This window comes from Myodes glareolus, chromosome 6, assembly GCF_982192425.1.
Source record: "Myodes glareolus chromosome 6, mMyoGla1.1, whole genome shotgun sequence".
Taxonomy (NCBI): Eukaryota; Metazoa; Chordata; class Mammalia; order Rodentia; family Cricetidae; genus Myodes; species Myodes glareolus.
Window position 1 is genome coordinate 49,100,618 of NC_142031.1, and position 22,337 is coordinate 49,122,954.

General features: G+C 47.0%; 1 protein-coding gene across 5 annotated transcripts; it reads left to right on the top strand.

Annotated features, from left to right (window-relative positions):
- Nucleotides 1-1,291: 1,291 nt before the first annotated feature.
- On the top strand, nucleotides 1,292-22,337 carry LOC148121813 (cytochrome P450 4F6-like). Of its 5 annotated transcripts, none has more exons than XM_087907186.1 (13): nucleotides 1,292-1,439; nucleotides 1,772-1,970; nucleotides 9,127-9,271; nucleotides 11,477-11,530; nucleotides 11,620-11,747; nucleotides 12,867-12,988; nucleotides 15,573-15,843; nucleotides 16,165-16,231; nucleotides 16,398-16,527; nucleotides 19,930-20,063; nucleotides 20,149-20,254; nucleotides 20,376-20,458; nucleotides 21,036-22,337. In XM_087907186.1, the coding sequence occupies exons 2-13, from the start codon at nucleotides 1,773-1,775 to the stop codon at nucleotides 21,047-21,049; spliced, it is 1,452 nt and encodes a 483-aa protein (XP_087763312.1). In that variant the 5' UTR covers nucleotides 1,292-1,439; nucleotide 1,772; the 3' UTR covers nucleotides 21,050-22,337. The 5 variants fall into 5 exon arrangements, with proteins under 5 accessions (XP_087763312.1, XP_087763310.1, XP_087763314.1 ...); XM_087907184.1 differs by having other exon boundaries at nucleotides 20,149-20,213; nucleotides 20,825-22,337; XM_087907188.1 differs by having other exon boundaries at nucleotides 20,149-20,213.

Below are 22,337 nucleotides of genomic sequence, written 5' to 3' on the forward strand. Positions count from 1 at the left end.
TTGCGCAGAATGTTCTGCAAATGTCTGTTAGGCCCATGTGATCAATGGTACCACTTAATTCCGACACTGGTAAGATGCAATGTTAGGCCCATCCGTGGTGGCGCACGCCTTTAATTCCAGCACTCAGGAGGTAAAGGCTGTTACCCACCGAGCCATCTCACTCTCCCCTGAAATACTTTTACCCATTGTTTCACCCTAAGGTTGCTCCTGTCTTTTGTGGTGAGGAATTTCTTGGTGGCAACAAACAGATGTTTCCAGATGTTTGCTCCAATTTGCTAGCCTGTGCCTTTGAGGGCAGAATTGAGACCAATGACACTCAGTTATTCAGTTATTATTAAAAGGTATGTGTTAATCCCTGCCATTTTGTTGTGTTTTTTCCCCCTTTCTCCCTTTCTTAAATATTATTCTAGCTTGTTTTATTTTTCCTGGGCACCGTGGACTGGTGGTTTTTTTTGTTTGTTTGTTTGTTTGTTTTTTTCCCTCTTCAGTCTGAAGGGTGCCGTCAGGCATCTTCCATAGAGCTGGCTCGGTGCTCATACATTCCTTTAGTCTATTTTTACCCTGGAAAGTTTTTCACTTTTCTTCCATTATGACAGATTTGCTGGGTGCAGTACTCTGGGTTGGCAGTTGTTATCTTTCACGACTTTAAATAGATTACTGCACACCCTCGGGCTTTTACTCTTTCAGTTGAATGGATAATCGTGTTGTTCTGACAGCCTGCCTTAAATGTAAATCGGTGTTTTGTTCTTTCAGCTCTCAATATGTTGTGGGGGACCCAGAGCCCATATCCCGTTCTCTCTTCTCCCGCCTGTATCCCCACCTGTATTCCAGCCTCTCCCGCCTGTATTTCCTAGTGCCCCCCCCCCCCACAACTCCAGCTTGACCCCTCCCATCTGCTTCCTGTCTGAACTCTGGCTCCTCAGCTGGTAGTTTAGTTTCAGAATCAAACCCACTCTGACACAGTAGGGCTTAGTTCTTTGTTTCTGGAAGTCTTGTCTCCACTCAGAACTTGGATTACTTGGAAGCTCGGCTTGAATTCTGCCAGGCTGTGCAGCTGGTGGGCAGAGGCTCCAAGACTCTCGGTTCTGCACTGAGAAACGCTGCCTTGCTGTGCCCCAGCCTGCTGTGCCGAGGACCTGCGGAGGGCAGGAGAGGCTGAAAACTTTGGCTCTTAAGACACCTTTGTCCTGGCTTAGATAGAAGGTTCTCAGAATCTCCTGCCTGCCTGGGAAGGTCACTCTAAATCCCTGTCGGGTTGGCTCCGCCCCCTCATTTTGGCCTCTTGCCGGGGCTGGGAGGAGACAGCTAGGCCTGAGGATAATTGGCTCAGCCCAGATCATCAGTCCACACACACACACACACAGTCCGAAGTCAGAAACTTAAACATTTCCGGAGGAGAAGAGAGGAGGTCCCCCAGGACTCATTGCTCCAGAGAGAAGGTGCCAGGTTTGGGGACACAGGGAAGGCCTTGACTGAATAGTGGAAGCTCTGTCTACAGCCAGGGTGGCTCCAGGGATCCCGCTGGTTCTGGAGACCCATGGTTTCCCAGTTACTACGCCACTTCTCAGTGCTTCAGTCTGGGCCAGTCTAAACTCTAGACAGTTCCCAACTGCCTGTCGCTCTTTCTCGTTCCCCTCTCTCACTGTCTCTCCCCTGCATTGCCCTGGGTGTCTCTTCTCCTTTCTCTACGTCAGTCCTGCCCAGTGACCCAGGCGGCTCACCTCTGTTTCCTGGACCTCGGAATTTCACGCTCTGTCTATCTGCCCTGCAGGATGCTACAACTGAGCTTGTCCTGGCTGGGACTGGGGCCCGTGGCTGCCTCCTCATGGCATCTCCTGTTGCTGGGTGGGGCCTCCTGGTGCCTGGTCCGAATTCTGGTCTGGATCTATACCTTCTGTGAGAACTACTGCCGGCTCCGCTGCTTCCCTCAGCCCCCTTCTGGGCACTGGTTTTGGGGTCACATGGGCATGGTAAGTATGGTGGCAGGTGGATCTGGGGTGTCAGGAGGAATGTGTTCTCACAGGGTCGGGAATGGTTCTTAGGAATCTGGGGGTCGGGAGAGGGCAAGGGGCCTACAACAGTGGTAGGAAGGGAGGCCAAGAGGTTCCTCTCTACTCACACACAAAGCAGATCCTCTCCTTGCCTCTGTCCACACTGTGTTCTGAAGCTTTCTTCTTCTTCCTCCTCCTCTCCCTCCTCTTCCTTCTCTTTTGGCCTTTCTTATCCCTAACTAACTTTGGGCCACATTCTCATCAGGTCTGAAGTTTCTTCCTGTCATTTGTCCAGTCCTGTTTTATGTTGTAGTTAGAGGCCCCCAAGACAGGTTGCATAGGACTGAGCCCCCTCCCCCACCTGCTGTCCTCACTACCCACTGTTGGGCTTTGTGGCCTTCTAGTGGACCACATGTGATAGGACCCTTCCTGGCCCATCTCCGCTGTCCTCAGGCCAGTGCCTGTACCTCTCCGAGATGCCTTTTCCCCTGTGGGAATGAGGTATGATCCTTCTACCTCCTCCCAGAGGGACCCTGAATGTCAGAAGACAGATGCGCTCTCCTCTCTCCAACAATTCAGGTTCTGTCCTTCCATACTTATCTACCTCTCCATTCTTTAAGTGTGTCAGAGGCCTCCGATGGCCGAGCTGTGTCGGAGTTTGAACACTCTGTTTTCCTTTGTGGGGTCAAGACGAAACACGAAATGTCCCGGGTTCCCCACGAAAGGGTTCCATCACTATCCCAACCACTTCTTCTTCTTCTTTTCCCCTGTGACCTCTTCCATAATGGCTACACTTTCTGGGAATGGTTTCTTAGGCTCATATCTGTGCCCCTTGTTCCATGGCCTCCTATTGCCAGTGCCACACTTAGGTTTCAGTGTCACCACCTCCAATGGCATTGATTCAAGTGTGGCTTTTCTCTCACCTCTCACCGCGGCCCTCTTTCCTTCTAGCTTCCCTGTCTGCCTTCCCTTATCTCATATCTCCTCAGGACTTCCTCCCCTCTATCTGCCAGTCCAGAAACTTCAATCCCTCTGTATTAGGCAGGGTTTTCCCAGACAAATATATATATATCTCGCATATTTCCATTACTAGAATGGTGTGGAGTCCAGTCATGACTCTCTGCATGTTGGAGAGACTGAGGACCCAGTAGGTGCTCAGACCATGAAGCTGGATGCTTTAGCAGTTCCAATCTGGTGCTGAAGGCCTGCAAGATTCGGGGAGCATTTCCGATCTCCCATCAGAAGCTGAGTTTTGGTGAAGGAGAGACATAGTCACCACCAGGAAGTGAAGGCCCAGGGGTCAAGCAGCAGGTTTGCCCTCAGGCCTTCAATCCAGGCCACCTGTCAGAAGGCAGTGCCCGCTCTCAGGGGTGGTCTTCTCCCCTCGGTTCGTCTTTCTGGGTAATTCCCTCACAGACTATCCCAGAGGATCATCACTTAGTTAACTCTAGATCCTGCCATTTTGGCAGTGAAGATTACCTATCTGTAAGTCCACCTGTTGTCAACCTGACACCCAATCACATCTTTTGTGTCATGCTTAGTTACCAAATGAAGATAATAAAGTCTCAGTTCTACCTAACATCATCCAGGCATCATACTCACAAGGGAATATACTATTATTTCCCCAGAGTAGATGGCAAAGTCCCTTGAGGAATGGCTAACTACTGATGTTATTTCAACCAATGTGTTTCACAGTAAAGGAACAGGAGAGAAAACATAAGTATTTGTGTATTTGTGCATAAACACATCCTTAACAAAATAGGACAGAAACAGTCATGACTATAATCATTGCTTCTGTAACTATATGGTCTTAGTTGGTATTCATTGCTGCTCTCCTTTACTGCCCAATCTGTATTTCCTCTACCCTCAGCAAACATCTCATAAGGTCTTGGCTCTTTATCTGTAGGGGTGATCCATACCTCCATCCTCAAAGAACTATTACCATCCTGCCCGTACCAGCTTTACATTGACCTTAACCGCAGGACATGGTAATACCAAGAGATGCTCTAAAAGCTCTCCTTCAGTCTAGATATACTCTTCTTCTCTTGTGGATAAGCATCCCACCCACTTTGCCTCTGGAAGTCTGGACCAGTCGCTCCTGTTAACACCCTTTGCCCATTTGGAGAGATGTACCATATGCCTTTTCCTAAAACATCTTTCCAATTTTTTAATCACACCCCTTTGAAGAACCCTACCATGCAGCCAAACTATTGGCCACAGTCCAAGAAGCAGTATATAATCACATGTGTGACCATCTCCCTTTCCTAGCAGAAACATATGACTGCATACACTTCTGTGTGAGACCGAGCCTATGCATACACACACACCACACACACACACACCATACCACACACACACCACACACACACACACCATACCACACACACACCACACCACACACACACCATACCACACACACACCACGCACACACACACACTACCACACACACACCATGCACACACCACACACACACACACACACCACTTCCATTTGATGATGGGTTACTGCTGTGGCTGCTATCTTGTGGAAGCTGGAACACTCACCCCCAGTTCTCTGCTTACTGGGGTCACATAGATAAATCTAGATTGATCTAGGGTTGTCTTCCTTCCACCTCCAACCCACACCCTCAAACTCCATCCTCACACATATGTCCCAGACCTCTTCTTATACGAACCAGAAGTTCCTTAGGAGTGTAGTACACCTTCTCACTGTGTATTCCTTCTCTGGGGCAGGATGAAACTTGAATCTGTTGTAGGTCTAGAAGTAAAGAAGTGTGGTGAGGATGGGCCCCAGTTGGCATCAGAGCTGCCTCGTTTGGCATCTCCTTCAGGGAAGGTCATTCTTGGTTTCATAGACAACACAAGATTATTTTTTTTTTCAGATAAAGATGGAGAGGGCAGTAGTTCAGGGAGCGGGGTTAGGGATATATTTGCTACTAAATTTGGGGGACTCTTCCTCAAAAAAAGAACATCCCCCCAAAAGAAAAAGAAACCAAACTCATCAGATTCTGAGAGTTCCATGCCCTCACGTCCTTCAAAGATCTCCATCTCAGGTAACAGGACCCCACTGCTTACCAGTCAGCGCCCTCACTTTAATGGCTGACACTCTTCGAGGCTGGGACCTGAATTTTTTAAAAATATTTATTTATTTATTATGTATTCAATATTCTGTCTGTGTGTATGCCTGCAGGCCAGAAGTGGGCACCAGATCCCATTATAGATGGTCGTGAGCCACCATGTGGTTGCTGGGAATTGAACTCAGGACCTCTGGAAGAGCAGGCAATGCTCTTAACCTCTGAGCCATCTCTCCAGCCCCCTGGGACCTGAATTTTCACCCTATGTCATTCAGTCTTATGACAAGGGCTTGTCTTTAGATTTCAGCATCTTCAGCCCTAGTTAAGTTAAGCTACTCAAGTTAAGTTTTCCTCTTAGGGCTGGGCAGTGGTGGTTCATGCTTTTAATCCCAGCACCTGGGAAGCAGAGGCAGGCGGATCTTTATGAGTTTGCGGCCAGCCTGGTCTACAGAGCGAGTTCCAGGACAGTCAAGGCTACACAGAAAAACTTTTTTTTTAAAAAAAGAAAGCAAACAAACAAAAAAGATTCTCTCTTAGGACATATTTACAAGCTTTTAGATGGGTCACCACTGGAGCTGGGAGATTAAGCTCATTTTGTTTTTATTTGTTATTTTATCTAGAAACATCGGAAGCAACTAGCCAGCATCATTATATTCCTTATTTTCCCAGTCATGTTAAAAAGTTTTATATAGAGGGTCATTATTGCCTTGCTCCTCACAGTGGGTGAATCAGGAATATCAGAGCATTTATCTTGCATAATTCTTTAAGCAGTGCACACTACTGGTTATTAGTAGTCTCTGGACTACCAAGCCTTCAGCAATGTTAATGCTTGGCTCTGTGATTAAACACCACGACCAAAAGCAACCTTAGGAAGAACTAGTTTACTTTCACTCAAAGTTCCAGAGTCCATCATAGTGGGGAAGGCCTGGCAGGAGGGGCAGGAAGCAGAAAACTCACATTCATCCATAACTAGAACAGAGAGGGAGAGAGGGAGAGAGGAAGGGGGAGAGAGGGAGAGAGGAAGAGAGGGAGAGAGAGAGAGAGAGAGAGAGAGAGAGAAAACAGGAAGTAGCACAGGCTATAAGATCTCAAAACCTGTCCCCGGTGATCTACTTCCTTCAGTAAGGCTCCGCCTCCCGAAGGTTTCATAACTTCCCCAAACAGCGCCACCAACTGGGGATCAATGTCCCATCTTATATGGACATTTCTCATTCAAACCACTACAGCAACTTTACAGTTAATCAAATTGCAGAGTTAGCACCATATTCCAGCAACCCATTAGAGAAAAAGTCCTTCCTTCCTTCCTTCCTTCCTCCCTCCCTCCCTCCCTCCCTCCCTCCCTCCCTCCCTCCCTCCCTCCCTTCCTTCCTTTCTTCTATCCCAAGACAGGGTTTCTCTGTAGCTTTGGTGCCTGACCTGGAACTAGCTCTTGTAGACCAGCTGGCCTCGAACTCACAGAGATCTGCCTGCCTCTGCCTCCCAAGTGTTGGGCTTAAAGGCGTGTGCCACCACCGCCCAGCCCTGAGAGAAGTGTTCTTAAAATTCAGTTTCCTTCGAACCACTCCTGGCACCATAATTTGCATTAGTCAAGGTTCTCTACAGGATCAGGCTCACTACAAAGTATTTATAGTTTAAAAGAGACTTACTAGAATGACTCTCCACTAGAAGGACCTCGGTAGGCCAGCCATGGCTGTCTGCATACCAGACAGGATGAGAGCCCAATAGCTGCTTAGTTCACAAAGCTGGTTCACTTAGTTCACTGTGCCTCAGTGGCAGTTCAGATCTTCCTTAAAAAAGCAAGCGAGCAAACAAACAAAAGAGATTCTTTCTTAGGCTTTAAGGATTCAGAGAGAGTTGCTGGTCCACATTGAAATTCAAGATGCTGCGGTCTGATGTCCAAGGACAGACACACTCATCATGAAGGCACTTAAGTCATTTCTTTTCCCCTTTGGACCATTTTGTATCTGGGATACTTGGTGAAAAGTGCTTCCCTCTCCGAGGAAGAATTTTCCTGGAAACAGGTCTCCAGACTCACCTAGAGATACAGCTCTTAGTTAATTACAGATTCTGCCAAGTTGGAAATCAAGAGTAGCCACCTCAGCCTCCCGAGCTCAGCCAGTGTAGATTCCTATCAGGACTCACAGTCTGCAGTTCCTGCCAGTTGTTTCCCTTGACAGTCCCTGGGAAAACCTTGGCCCTGGATGAACTCAGCCACCCATAGTATTTTCTGATGTCTTGGTCACAATGATGATGGACGTTGGGTGATGTGTAAGCTCCCGTCCGTCCACCCCACCATCCCTCTTTTGTTCTTCTCCAGCCTGCTCCTTCTGTCATAGCCTCATGGGCAGAGTCTTCATACGCTGCCCTCTCTCTCTGCCTGCTCCTTATTCTTGTCACCTTGTCATTCCAGGTCCTCAAATCCTGGCCCCATGGAATCTTTCTCTCCACGGTTCTCCGCTGTTCTGTCTTTATCATTCTTCCAAGAATCTCTTTTCGTTGTTCTAGGATGAGACTCCCCTGGTTTCCCTGTGGCCGCACTGTGTCCACTTTTGGGTCCTCCCTCCCCTGAACTTCGTACATCGGATCTTTCGCTTTCTTCTCCCTTCTCTTTCCCGAGGCTGCCTCCTTACCTAGGGATCCAGCACCTAAGCTGTCTGTCAGTTCTCTCCTGAAGGGAGTTATTTCTTTCCCCTGGGGCAGGGTTTCTCTGTGTAGCCCTGGCTGTCATGGAACTCACTCTGTAGACTAGGTTGGCCTTAATCTCACAGAGATTCACCTGCCTCTGCCTCCTGAGTGCTGGGATTAATTCTAATCTCATTTTCCTTCTGAACTAAGAACAAAGACTATAGGTATCTCTAAGTATTCTTTGCTTCAGAACTGCAGAGGCACTTGGCCAGTGCTGGGGAAAATTAGCTGAGTTCACTCTGAGTTTATATAAATGGTAAGGAGAGAGGGGGAAGATATCAGAAGAATCAGATGTAAAAAAAAATCTGATAAAGACACATGAAGAGGCATACAGAGGCAAAGGAGAGAGGGAGAGAGAGAGAGAGAGAGAGAGAGAGAGAGAGAGAGAGAGAGAGAGAGAGAATGAGAGCCAGAATGATACAGATACACACACAGAGAAAAACAAAGTGGCGCAGATAATTGGTGGTGAAATATATGCACAGATACACTCATAAATTTAATTATATCTAACATATTTTACCTCTCTGACATTTATCCATTATGTATTCCTATACCCTTTACTTATCTATTAAATATCATATCTATAAATCATTTGTGTATCCATACTTATCCATCAATTATCTATCTGTCTGTCTGTCTGTCTGTCTGTCTATCTATCTATCTATCTATCTATCTATCCATCCATCTAACCATCCAAGAAACAGAGAGAGGTTGCAGAGATGGCTCACTGGCTGAGAGCCCTAGCTGTTCTTGCAGAGAAGCTGGCTTCAGTACCTAGCCCCCATATCAGGCAGTTGACATCTATCTGAAACTACATTTCCAGCTGTTTCAACACTTTCTTCTGGTCTACACGGGCATCTGAATAAAATATGTGGCTATATACACATATACAAATAATAAACCAATAAATCATGAGAAACAAGACAAGCTGGGTAATGGTGGTGCACCTTTTATCCCAGCACTCAGAAGACAGAGACAGGCAGAATTTTATGAGTTTGAGGTCAGCCTGGTCTACAAAGCGAGTTCCAGGACAGCCAAGGCTACATAGAGAACCTTGTCTTGAAAACCAAAATAAAAAATAAAAAAAGAGAGACAGGAGAATAAGGCTTCAGACAGAGAGACAGAGATAGAGACAGAGATAGAGAGAGACAGAGAGAGACACACAGAGTTATGTATATAAATATAATAGATGCATATAGAGACATAAATTAAAAAAAGATGAACACAGTTTAACCCAGGTTTCCAGGTTGATTTAGCAAAAGCCATAGCTGAATGAACCGAAGAGAAGTCTGAGAGTGGTGTGTGATTTAATTGGCAAGAAACTGTGACTATCTGAGGCCCCCATCAAGACTAACCTTCGCCTTCTCCATCCCCAGGTCAAGAGCAACGAGGAAGGTATGCAGCTGATGACTGAACTGGGCCACTACTACCCTGATGTCCACCTCTTTTGGTTTGGGGCCTTCTACCCCATCCTGAGGCTCACCCATCCCAAGTTCATTGCTCCCGTGCTCCAGGCCCCAGGTATTTTCCCCAGGATCCAATTACTGGTCTGTTCTTTTCCTTTTCTCCCAACCTTTCCATCCGTGCACAGGCCAGGCTGGGCAGGAGAGAATGAGCCATGTCTAATAGAAGCCACAACCCTGCTGCTAACCTGACTGACCCTGGACAAGGTTTTTGGTTCCTTTAGATCCTGAGGTCTGTTAAGTGAGTGATGGAATTTCAACCCAGTGTTGTCTTAGGAAAGAAGGCAGATCTACTGGCTGGAGGTGTAACTTTGTAGTGGGACACTTCTCTGCAACGTAGAGTCTTAGGTTGCATGGCTAGGCACTGAAATTAAACAAACAAACAAACAACAGTAAAAAACAACAAAAGAAATTTGTTGGCCGAAAAATCCAGGGAGAATGCTCTTCAAGCACATCTGGATTCAGGTCTCAAACATGCTGCAGGATCTGTATCTCTTGGTTCCATCTTCCTCTGGGATGATTTCACGCTCATCTGGGGAAAGGTGACCCCTAATGGCTCAACCCATTGAAAAAAATCCTTGTGGGTTCAGGATGAGTTCTGGGACTCTCTTAACTTTGCCTTATTCGGGAGTCAGGACAGATTCTTCATCCCCCACTGTGACTTGATTGTCTCATAGTATTTTAGACATAAAATGACGAATAACAAGAGTGCTTTTTTTTTTTTTTTTTTTTGTCGGACAGGGTTTCTCTGTTGTAGTCCTAGCTGTCCCGGAACTCACTGTGTAGGTGAGGCTGTCTTTGAACACAAAGAGATCAGCTTGCCTCTGTCTTCCAAGTGCTGGGCTTAAAGGCATGAGCTACGACTGTCCAGCTTGTTTTGTGAATTCTTAAACAGAAGCAAAGCAGAAAAGGACACATGAGTCTTCATAGCACTTTCTTAAGATGAAAGCAAAAGGCTAGAAGGTGTTTTGCATATTTAGGGTACGATCTTTCCCTAATTTTCGATCCTTGACAAAGCATCTCCAGTAAAGAAATAAAATAAAAATATGAAGATCTGCTGGATGTAGTGTGCACCCCTTTAAGGCCAGTGATAGGACAGCAGAGATGGGTAGATCTCTGTGTGTTCAAGTTCCATGGGTCTACAAATTTATTTTTCACAAACGAACAGACAAACAGATCCATTTAATGGCCTTTTGTCATAGGATTCAGAATATAGCATGGACAAACATCATTGTAAGTATTCATCATTTTTATAGGGTCATTAGTATAATAAGGTCAATTTATCAGGGCACTTCTCAAGAGTTGTTGAGGAATGGAGGCTATGACCGCCCTTCTAACAGAGATCAGACACAGACCAGATAGACAAGAACCGAACAGAGCAGAAGGGTTTAGAGTTCAGGAAACTGATGCCCAAAGAGCCATACAGCCCACCAGGGATTCCACCCACCTGAGTTTAGTGTCTTACAGTTGCTTCAGCCACTTCTGATGAAACGGGCCCTAAATTGGAAAGTGATTCGGGAGGGAGAGTGGGTGGGTAGATCAGATCAGGAGATTGGATGGGTTCAGCTGTGTGTGGCTGGCCCTGGAGCTTCTTGCTGGCTGGGGGTCTGTGGCAATTCTTGGAAGGGAGCACATGGGGCCAGCATCCTGTGGTCTTTGAGGATAGGGGAGCCTTTAACTCTAAATACTCAATGCTTATCCTGGTATAAAGGAGGGTACATGAAAATTATGGGGCATGTTTAGGTCATATTTGGAGCGTGAATGGCACACATTTTAATCCTATCTGGGGTTATCTCAAGGGCACAATTAGATGATGTCAGACTCTTGTATTCCAATGCTAGATCATACTGTATCATCTCAGGGAAGATCAAATATGTTGTGTTCCTAACTGTGTTCCTGTCTTACCTGCAGGATGTGTCAGGACATGTCAAAGAGCTGACATAGACAGTGTGTGCCCCACTGTCTATGCCTTTATATGTAAAGGCATATAAGGGTGTCATACTGGGGTTCAGATGTGGAGTATGTGCTGGACTTTGTAGCAGCCGTGTGAAGGCGTGTTGGGGCATGCTGTGCTCTGTCAGGCTGATGTTAGCTTTCCCTGCTACTGCAGCCTGGTCTAGCCTCGTCTCAGCTCCTTCCTCCTCCTAGTTTCCTTTGTCCCTTTTCCCTTCCTGCCTTGCTGGACTTGGAGGGGAAGTGCACAGCCCTGGGGCTGAGAGTCACATTTGATTTCTCCATGTCCCCTGATTGTCCATCACGGCAGCTGCGGTGGCCCCTAAGGAAATGACTTTCTATGGTTTCCTGAAGCCATGGCTGGGTGAGTACCTCAAGGTCAGGGTCAGGAGACATCCCTGTGTGCCCAGAGAAAGGTGCCACTCTTGCTAACTGCCATGGCTGCCCTCCTAGGAGATGGGCTGTTGGTGAGTGCTGGAGAGAAATGGAGCCACCAACGTCGCCTGCTGACACCTGCATTCCACTTTGACATCCTGAAGCCCTATGTGAAGGTTTTTAATAAGAGTGTGAACATCATGCATGTAAGTTTGTGTGTATTTGTTTGTATGGGATAGTTTTCTTTAAGATTAAATATTTTTAAAGTATATATTTATATAAATATATATTATATATTTGTTTTATGTGTATTGGTGTTTTGCCTGCATGTATGACCATACATTCCTAGTGCTTGTGAAGTCCAGAAGAGGGCACTGGATATCCTACAACTGGAGTTACAGACAGTTGTGCGTCACTATGTAGGTACTGAGAATCAAACCTGGATCCTCTGTAAGAGCAACAAGTGCTCTTAACTTCTGATCCACCTCTTCAGCCCTGTGTGGGGTTATTTCAGTAGGCACACACCGGTTGACATTTACGGAGTACCTACTATCCATCTGCAATACTATGCCAGTTCCATGATCTATGTTGTCTGTTGTAATTCCTGCGCCATCCTGAGGTCGAGGCGATTATGACAAGTTACATCATAGATGAGGGTACTGGGGCCATACAGTTCCAGGTTCATCAGCAGTAAGTGTGAGTGGTGGAATGTGGCTTATGGGACAACAGATGAGGTCAAATTAATTGTTGCTGAAGGCTTAACAAGTGGGAACCAGGAGAGGGAAATGTGCTGACCAGAGGCACAGAGGCATTAGACTTGAACTCAGGCTTTCTGACTTCCAGCAGGTCTTCTTTTCTTCCACCCACGCCTGGCTTATTATGGCGGCAGAGGACCAAGTGTGCGCGCGCTCTTTTTCTCTTCTCTCTCTCTCTCTCTCTCTCTCTCTCTCTCTCTCTCCTCTCTTTTCTCTTTTTTTTCTCTTTCTCCTCTCTCTCCTCTCCTCTCTCTCTCTCTCTCTCTCTCTCTCTCTCTCTCTCTCTCTCTCTCCTCTCTTTTCTCTTTTTTTCTCTTTCTCCTCTCTCTCCTCTCCTCTCCTCTCCTCTCCTCTTCTCTCTCTCTCTCTCTCTCTCTCTCTCTCCTCTCTTTTCTCTTTTTTCTCTTTCTCCTCTCTCTCCTCTCCTCTCCTCTTCTCTTCTCTCTCTCTCTCTCTCTCTCTCTCTCTCAGTGTGTGTGTGTGTGTGTGTGTGTATGTGTCTACCCCAGTGTTTGGAGTTAGGGAGGGACGCAGGAACCAATGCCTTGTTCTGCTTCCTTCTCTGGCCAGGCCAAGTGGCAGCAGCTGACCGCCAAGGGCAGCGCCCGTCTGGACATGTTTGAACACATCAGCCTCATGACCTTGGACAGTCTGCAGAAATGTGTCTTCAGCTTAGACAGCAACTGTCAGGAGTGAGTCACTGTCTTTGTCTGGGAACCTGAGCTGTGGACCAAGGTAGGAGGGTGGGGAAGAGAAGACTGGCCAGAGGGAGCATCTCTGGAGGATGTGGGTCATAACAGGCACTGAAGGACGGTGAAGAGAAAGAGTCAGTGTTGCTCTTTCAGGGAGGTGAGATTGCCTGGATAAAGGTAAGGTGTGGCTAAGCAGCAAATGAAGCAAGCAAAGCCGGGTGGTGGCACACACCTTTAATCCCAGCACTCGGGAGGCAGAGGCAGGTGGATCTCTGTGAGTTTGAGGTTAGCCTGGTCTACAGAACAGGCTCCAAAACTACACAGAAAAACCCTGTCTCAAAAAACCAAAGCAAACAGACAAGAAACAAACAAACAAATAAAGTAAATTAGTCAATCAATCAATCAGGCAAGGGTGGGGGGCTCTTGTCAATATCTGAGTGAAGCAACTGAAGAGGGAAAGGCCGATGCCGGCTCCCGGTTTCAAAGGTTTCAGTCCATTCTGGTGGGTGGGGCAGGGCATCATGGAGCCCCTCCCATTACGAATGCCAAGAAGTGAAGAGGAAGAGGTAGTCTGTCCTAGCAAGCTTCCCCCTCTGTTTTCTGTTCTTCCTTCTGGGCCCCTAGCCCATGGAACGAGACTATCCATATCAGGGTGGGCTTCTGCCCCCTCAGCCAATGCTCTGGGAAACACCCTCATAGACGAACCCAGGGATGTGCTTTATGAGGGCCAGGGATGGGGCTCAGTCAGTGATGTGCTTGCCACACAAGGCCACAGACTTGAGTTCTGATCCCAAGCTCCCCAAGCCAGTGTGATTGAGATCTGCAATCCTGTGCTGGAGGGAGTTTCAGACAGGGGAAACAACAGGAGCTCATCGGCCAGCAGAGTCAATGAGAAACCTTTAGTTTTTCCCATTTAGTGAGAAACCCTTTCTCAAAAATCAAGGCGGAGCTGCATGCTGGTGGTGTACCTTTAATCCCAGCACTCTGGAAGCAGAGGCAGGTGGATCTCTGTAAATTCAAGGCCATCGTGGTCTATAGAGCGAGTTCCAGGACAGGCTCCAAAACTCCCTGTCTCGAAAAGACCAAACCAAACCAAACCAAACCAAACAACAAAAAACCCAAGGTGGAGTGCAATTGAAGAAGATATCTGAGTGCAACCTCCGGACTCAACATGCATGTGAACGTGTGTACCAGCTCATGTACATGAGACAACTACAGGGCATGTCCATATAAGACATGTGTGAGTGCGTGCGCATGTATGCGTATGTGCGCGCGCGCACACACACACACACACACACACACACACACACACACACACACACTGAAAATAAGTGATTTGATCTAAGCACTTCCTAATCTAATCAAGCTGATAGTCAAGGTTAATAATCCCAGGGAGTCTACAAAGAGAGTTACAGGACAGCCAGGGCTATACAGAGAGACCTCGTCTCGAAACTTGCCCCCCTAAAACGATAAAACAACTCCCCCAAATCATGGGGAGTTAACAGTGCCCCTCCCCTGTTGCCTTCCTGCGTCACTTGCTTTTCTGTTGCTGTTATAAAACGCTATGGTCGTTTGGAAGGAACAGTATATTTTGGATGGCCGTTCTGAAAGGGAAGTCCATAATGGCAAGGGAGGCATGGTAGTTGGAGCAGGAAACTGCCCCACCACGGTCCAGCAGCTGCACCCAGGAAGCAAGGAGCTCAGACTGGAAGTGGGGCAAGGATACAGATTCTCAAAGTTCACGCCACCAACAAGGCTTTCATCCTAAAAGCTCCATAAGCTCTTCCGAAGTGCCACCAACTGGGGACCAAGTGTTTTAATACATGAGCCTCTGGGACACACTTCTCAGACTTCCCTTTCCTTCCTTCCTTCCTTCCTTCCTTCCTTCCTTCCTTCCTTCCTTCCTTCCTTCCTTCCTCCCTTCCTCCTTCTCTCCCTCCCTTCTTCCTCCCTCCCTCCCTTTTTCTCTTTTTCTTTCCCTCCCTCTCTCCTTCCTGCCTTCTTTCCTTTCCTTTCTTAATGGTATCTTCCTATGTTGTCTAGGCCAGCTCAGAATTGAACAAGTACTTCAGGCTGAACTTGAACTCATGATCCTCCTGCCTCCCTCTCCCGGGTGCTGGGGTTGCAGTCAGATGTCCATCTAGTGGGCAGACCTTAAGGATGTTGTATACCCAGCAAGAAGGGCATGAACTCCTCTCTGAGTTTTCCAAGCAGTCATGAAAGGCATTTAAGCAGTTGGGAGTTATAGTACAGCTGAGGCCGGACAATTGACCCAGGAGAAGAATATCATGTAGACACAGGATACAAGGTATCTGAAGAAGAGGATATGAACTTGATTCAGGAAAGATTTGCAAGAAATCAGGAAAGAAAAGATGGAGCTGATGCTGAGTGAAAGAATGGTGGGAACAGCCATATCTACCTTTGAGTCCCTGTGGGCCAGGCTACTCATGGGGAATAGGGAGCAGGAGAGGTATGCCTGACTAGAGCCCTTTTCTGAATAAATTATGCTTCTGTGACTCTGGCTGAAACTTCTCTGTGGTTTCATGTGTGTTACGTTGCTTTCTATCTCTGGCCTGCCCTGCAGGTCTCTCAGTGAGTACATTGCTGCCATTTTGGAGCTTAGCTCCCTAATAATGAAACGACACTTCCAGCCCACCCTGTATGTGGATTTCCTGTACTATCTCACTGCTGACGGGCGGTGCTTCCGCAAGGCCTGTGACCTGGTGCACAACTTCACAGATGCTGTCATCAGGGAGAGACGCCGCACCCTCTCCAGCCAAAGTGTTGATGAATCTGTGAAGGCCAAGACTAAGTCTAAGACTTTAGACTTCATTGATGTGCTCTTGTTGGCCAAGGTGGGCTTTTGTGGGATCTCAACATTGAACCTTGACATTAAATGTTAGATAGAAGTTGAACTTGATCAAGAGGGTATTGGGGAAGCGATAGGTAGTGTTTATAATAAGTAAGGACAGGATGCAGAGACATTTTAGGAGTGCTTCTGTTGAGAGCTGTGTGGAAGGAGCAGGCAATAGCAGGAAATCAAGGAGGAAAGTATGGGACCGACTCTGGAAAGGACAGGGAAGGCATTCTGTGTGCACAAGGGGACAAGAACCTGTCTCAGCTCAGCGTCACTTCTCAGACATGGAATGAGTTGAGGGTACTAGTTTTGTTTTCAGGATGAACATGGAGAGGAGCTGTCTGATGAGGACATCCGAGCAGAAGCTGACACCTTCATGTTTGGAGGTGAGGATCCCTGTGTAGGTCTACAGTGAAGGTAAGAGTCTATCAATCCCAATCAGGTGTTGTGAGGAGACACCAATCCCTCCATTCCATCCATCCACCCTCCCTTCCCCTTTCCTTGAGGTGCTAAAACATCCCAGACACTCAGACCTTCCTGTATGCCCCTCAGGTCACGACACCACAGCCAGTGGGCTCTCCTGGACCCTGTACAACCTGGCGAGGCACCCGGAATACCAGGAGCGCTGCCGGCAGGAGGTGCGGGAGCTGCTGAGGGGCCGAGGACCCGAGGAGATGGAATGGTGAGCACAGGTTCAGTGCCATGAATATAGTTGTGCACTAGAATGGTAGTTGCTATTTTTGATTCATATATCTCACTGATTTATTTATCTGTGTGTGACTGTGATGGAGGTGTGCATGTGCCAAGAACACACGTGGAGGTCGGAGGACAACTTTCAGAAGTTCTAGGGACCTAGAACTTGGGTGGTCAGGATCAACAGCAAGTGTCTCTGAGGAGTCACCTCCATGGCTCTACTTTTAATTTTTTCTGTCTAGTTATAAGCTGGCCTGGAACTCACTGTTCTCTTCTCCTGTGTCTCCCTCTTAGGATCACCTGAGCAGTTTGGCCATCTCTTGTTAAATCTCTACTGTCTGACCCCTGAGAATTTCTAGATCATAGCCTCTACTCTTCTCTTGGGTTATGTGTCCTTTGTTTGCATTCTCACATACACACATACATACATTGTAACATGAAGGGCTGGCTTGTTTGGGTTTTTCTGTCCTGCCCGGTCCCCCAGCCGTTTAGTCCCAGAGAAAATCACACAAAGATCTCTATAAGTTATAAGCTGATTGGCCCATTAGCTCTAGCTTCTCACTGGCTAACTTTCACATCTTTATTAACCCATTTTTCTGATCTATATTAGCCATGTGGCTCAGTACCTTTTTCAGTTGGCAGATCACATCCTGCTGCTTCGGTGATCTGGGCAGGAGTGAGAGGAATCAACTTCCTCCTCCCCAGAATTCTCCTGCACTCCTTGCATCATTTCCACTTCCTGTCTAGTTTTCCCACCAACACCTCCTGCCTGGCCAATCAGCGTTTATTTAAAACATGATTGACAGATTACAGACAATTCTCCTGCACCAATACATATACACAATATACACACTCACCCCCCCCACACTCACCCACATGCACACTCACACACACACACTCACACACATTCACCTACATACATACTCACACATACACTCACCCTCACCCACACATTCACCTATATACACACTCACACATATACTCACCCACACGTTCACCCACATACACACACACTCACACACATGCTCACACCCACTCACACACATTCACCCACATACACACTCACACACACACTCACCCACACATTCACCCACATACACACTCACACACATGCTCACACACCCACTCACCTACTCTCACACACATTTACCCACATACACACTCACACACTCACCCACACATTCACCTACATACACACTCACACACACTCACCCACTCACACATGTGCACCCACATACATACTCTCACACACATTCACACACATGCTCACACACACTCACCAACTCACACACACATTCACCCACATACACACTCACACATACGCTCACACACATACTCACACACACATTCACCCACATACACACTCACACATACGCTCACACACATACTCACACACACATTCACCCACATACATACTCTCACGCTCACACACTCACCCCTGCTCATCCCCCCCCTTACACACACACACACATGCTCACACATATGTCATTGTAACAGGCAGACAGGATTGTAGGCATGTCTGAATCAGTCCTTTGAATACTATTCATGGTAGCTCATGACATATAGATTCTTCAATTTTATGAATAACATACTGCCCTTCCCTTCTGGTCTTTTAGTTCAAGCTTTTGGAGTTTTAAGAATTCTCAGTGTTCTGTCATGAAAATGTCCTTATGCTGTCTTATTTGGACTTTGTAGATTTTTCATTCTCCTTAATCAGTCCGGTAAGGGGTGGGGCACATGGAGAATTGGTAAGTAGGTACAGAATTGCAGTTAGTCGGTGACGCTCCCCACTCTAGCCCAGTCGGAGTTAGCAATAATCAGATGTGCATTTATTTTCACCCCAGAGAAATGATAAATCTTGGAATGCTAGATGTGATTAACCAACATTATAGGCCCAGTTTTTCAGATGCAGTGGAAAATCCATGCCCTAGTCAGAATAGGCAAGCATTTATTTTTTTACTTATTCTCTTTTAAAAATATTTATTTTTATTTATGTTTGGGTGTGGGTGTGTACACATGAGTGTGCATGCCCCTCAAAAATCAAAAGGGTTCAGGTTCCCTGGAGATGGAGTAATGGGTGGTTGTGAGCTACCCTGTGTGGATGCTAGGAAGTGAGATTGGGTCCTCTAGAATAGTGGTGAGCACCTTAACCTTGCTGAGATACAGCCTCCTAAAGCTAACGCTGGCTTTTAACTCAATTGATAGCCTAACCTGGCCTTAACATTGTGATCCTCCTGCCTCCAACTACTAAATCTTGAGTGCCTCCATTTAATTTTTAAAGGTCTTTCACATAAGTATATGTGATAATTCTTTTTTGGCAAAGATACCTTTTGATAAGTATGTTTTTCTTAGAAATGTTCCTAAAAATATTAAGTAAATTTTCCTACTTTTTCTTTTTTGTTTTGATTTTCTAATGTTTTAATCTTTGATTCAGGGTCAAGGGTAGTGACTCACTCCTCTTCTCTCAGCACTGATGAGGCAGAGGCAGGAGAATCAGTTCAAAGCCATCCTTTGCTTTATAGGGAGTTCAAGGCCAGCATGGGCTATATGGAGACCTTGTTTAAAAAACAAACAAACAACAACAAAACAATGTATATCCAGGTATGGTAGCACAAGTCTTTCCAACACCTGGGAAGCAGAGGCAGGTATATCTCTGAGTTTGAGGCCAGCCTGGTTTACAGGGAGTTCTAGGGTAGCCAAGGCTACTTAATGACACCTTGTCTGAAAAACTAAGTAAAATCTATAAAATAGGGCAGGGGAGATGGCCCAGTGGGTAATGTACTTGCTGCTAGCATGAGGACTTCAGTTTGGATTCCCAGAATTCACGAAAAAGGCTCAGGGAGCGGGAGATTGGATTGTGCTGGACAGCCGATCTAACCTAACCATCCAGTTTTTACATGCAGGGAGAGACACACTATCTCAAAACAGAAAATATAGAAGGATAGAGGAAGATGCCCAAATGTGACCTCTGACCTACAAACACATACACACACAAATAAAAATCATAAAATGAACAAGTATGTTTGGTTCATTTTAAGTTAACTTTGTTATAAGACTAATAATCACAGGGAGGCAGTAGGAATTTCAGCAAATGGCAGTGAGGCTGGTCAGTACCATCTATACCGTTTACTCTCTCTCTCTCTCTCTTTCTCTCTCTCTCTCTCTCTCTCTCTCTCTCTCTCTCTCTCTCTGTGTGTGTGTACATGTAGTACATGGTACATGTGCGGGGGTTGGAAGACAATCCTTGAGAGCTGGTTCTCTCCTATTACCCTGTGTGGTCTGGGTACTGAATTCAGGTAGTGAAGTGTGGGTGCTAACCCTCCAAGGCCAAGCCATCTAGTAGGCCCGGCGTTGTTTTTACTCTATGGATAATTGTGTGGTGGTTCCTCAGGGACGACCTGGCCCAGCTGCCCTTCCTGACCATGTGCATCAAGGAGAGTCTGCGGCTGCATCCTCCGGTCATCTCCATCTCTCGGTGCTGCACCCAGGACATTGTGCTGCCAGATGGCCGGGTCATCCCTAAAGGTGTGGGCTGTATGGGGGGTGTGGTCCGGTGGTGGTCCCCAGTGGCAGGGTTGACTTCTTTCTGACTGTTGCTTTTTGTCCAAAGGGAACGACTGTATTATCAGCATCTTTGGGGTTCATCACAACCCTTCAGTCTGGCCAAACCCTGAGGTGCGACCCGCCCCCCAAATTCTGGAGCTTAAGGGGGAGGGGTAAGGCTCTTACCTGGGAATCCAGAACTGTCACTCTTCTGTCGCCATATCTATCTTTTCTGGGGCTGGGTGGGTGTGCAGAGGAACGCGGCCCATCAGTTTAATTTTGCTTGGCCCGCAGGTCTATGACCCCTTCCGCTTTGACCCAGAAAACCCTCAGAAGAGGTCACCTCTGGCTTTTATTCCCTTTTCTGCTGGACCCAGGTGAGGGCGATAGTGACCAGGGGCTGACAGCGGGGGTGGGGAGTGGGGTGGGGGGGGGAGAAATGGGAAGTCGGGATGGTTAGGTTCTGTGTCTCCTTCTGGCCCTCTGCTCAGGGTGTGTGCAAAGGTCTAGAGAGCCAGGATTGGAAGGAGGGGGCTCTGTGCTCAGAGCTTCGCTCTAGTCTATCTTGTGCGCTGATTCTGAGTGAACTTCGGGAGTGCGGATGCACATTTGGGGTCCCGGGAGCGTCAGTGCCCCTCCTGTCCCTAGGCTGCCCAGGCGCAACCGGAACTTGGCTAAGTTCAAACCCTGAGGGCTGATTGGGTCCCGGTGTATTCAGAGTCCCCCACCCCGCCCTTCCGCAGGAACTGCATAGGACAGACTTTTGCCATGAGCGAGATGAAGGTGGCGCTGGCGCTCACACTGCTGCGCTTCCGCCTCCTGCCTGACGACAAGGAGCCGCGCAGGCAGCCGGAGCTGATCCTGCGCGCTGAGGGCGGGCTGTGGTTGCGGGTGGAGCCGCTGAGTACAGGATCTCAGTGACTGGGCCTGGGACTGCCCCACTCACTTTTTCAGAGGATCCGGAATAAGCAGAGCCTCACCGAGAGCCAGCGGACAGTAGAGAACCACCGGTGGCCTGGATGAGACAGGCGGCGCTGGTTTCCTCTTGGGCCATCCACAGGGCCTGCAGGCTGATGGAAGTCACCCAAGCTCAAGCACGGACTTTATTTTGGCGATAGAGCCACCATAGATGTTTGAGCTGTGAGTTCCTGGACAGCCAGGGCTATGTAAAGAAACCTTGTCTCACCACCCCGCTCAAAAAGAAAAAAAAAAAAGCGTGAGGGGAGAGCATTACTCATAATCCATAGGTCTTGGACTTTGGGGAAAAAAACTGGCAGGTGATCTTTGGGTTTGACTCCCTTGGGAATGTTCTGAGTGCAACCATTGTCTTCGAGGGAGAGTACCCAGTAGGTATTTTGGTAGGCATTGGGATGGACTATTTCAGTGACTGATAATTGTGTAATTTCCAGTTACCATACTCTGATGATTTTCATAGTTTTATAGTGCATCTTAGAAGGATAATGGGAATCCTGCAACTGTATTTTTATTTTTGAGTAATTTTTGAATCTCCTCTGCCGTTTGTGTTTTCATATAAAGTTCACAATCAATGCATTTACTCATGCAAAGAGTCCTGCCGTGATTTTGAGTCTTCGATAAATTAAAGACCAGGCTGAGGAGAATCATCATCTTACCATTACTGAGCCATCCTATCCATGAATATTGTATAATTCTGCACACAATACTGAGTTATCCTGAATTTCTTTCATCCAATGTCTTGAAGTTCTCATCATAGATATGCCACATATATTTTGTTCAACTTTTACCTGAGTAAAATTTCATAGCGTATATTCAATAATGATTCTTGAAAAAAGTATGTACTAGTTATTATTATACATAGAAGAAATTGGAACACGTTTTAAAAATATTTACTTATTCATTTTATGTATATGAGTATTTTGTCTGCATACATCAGAAGAGGGAATTGGATCCCATATACTTATAGACAATTGTCTATAACTGTAATGTGGGTTCTGAGAATTGAACCCTGGACCTCACCTCTGGAAGAGCAGCCAGTATTCTGTTAATCACAAAGTCATCCCTTCAGGCCTTTCTCTCTCTCTCCCTCCCTCCCTCCCTCCCTCCCTCTCTCCCTCCCTTCCTCCCTCCCTCCTTTTGTTCTTTTTTTGAGACAGGGTTTCTTCGTGTAACCCTGACTGTCCTGGAACTCACTTTGTAGACCAGGCTGCTCTTGAACTCACAGAGATCCTCCTGCCTCTGCCTTCTGAGTGCTGGAATTAAAAGTGTGTACCAACATTG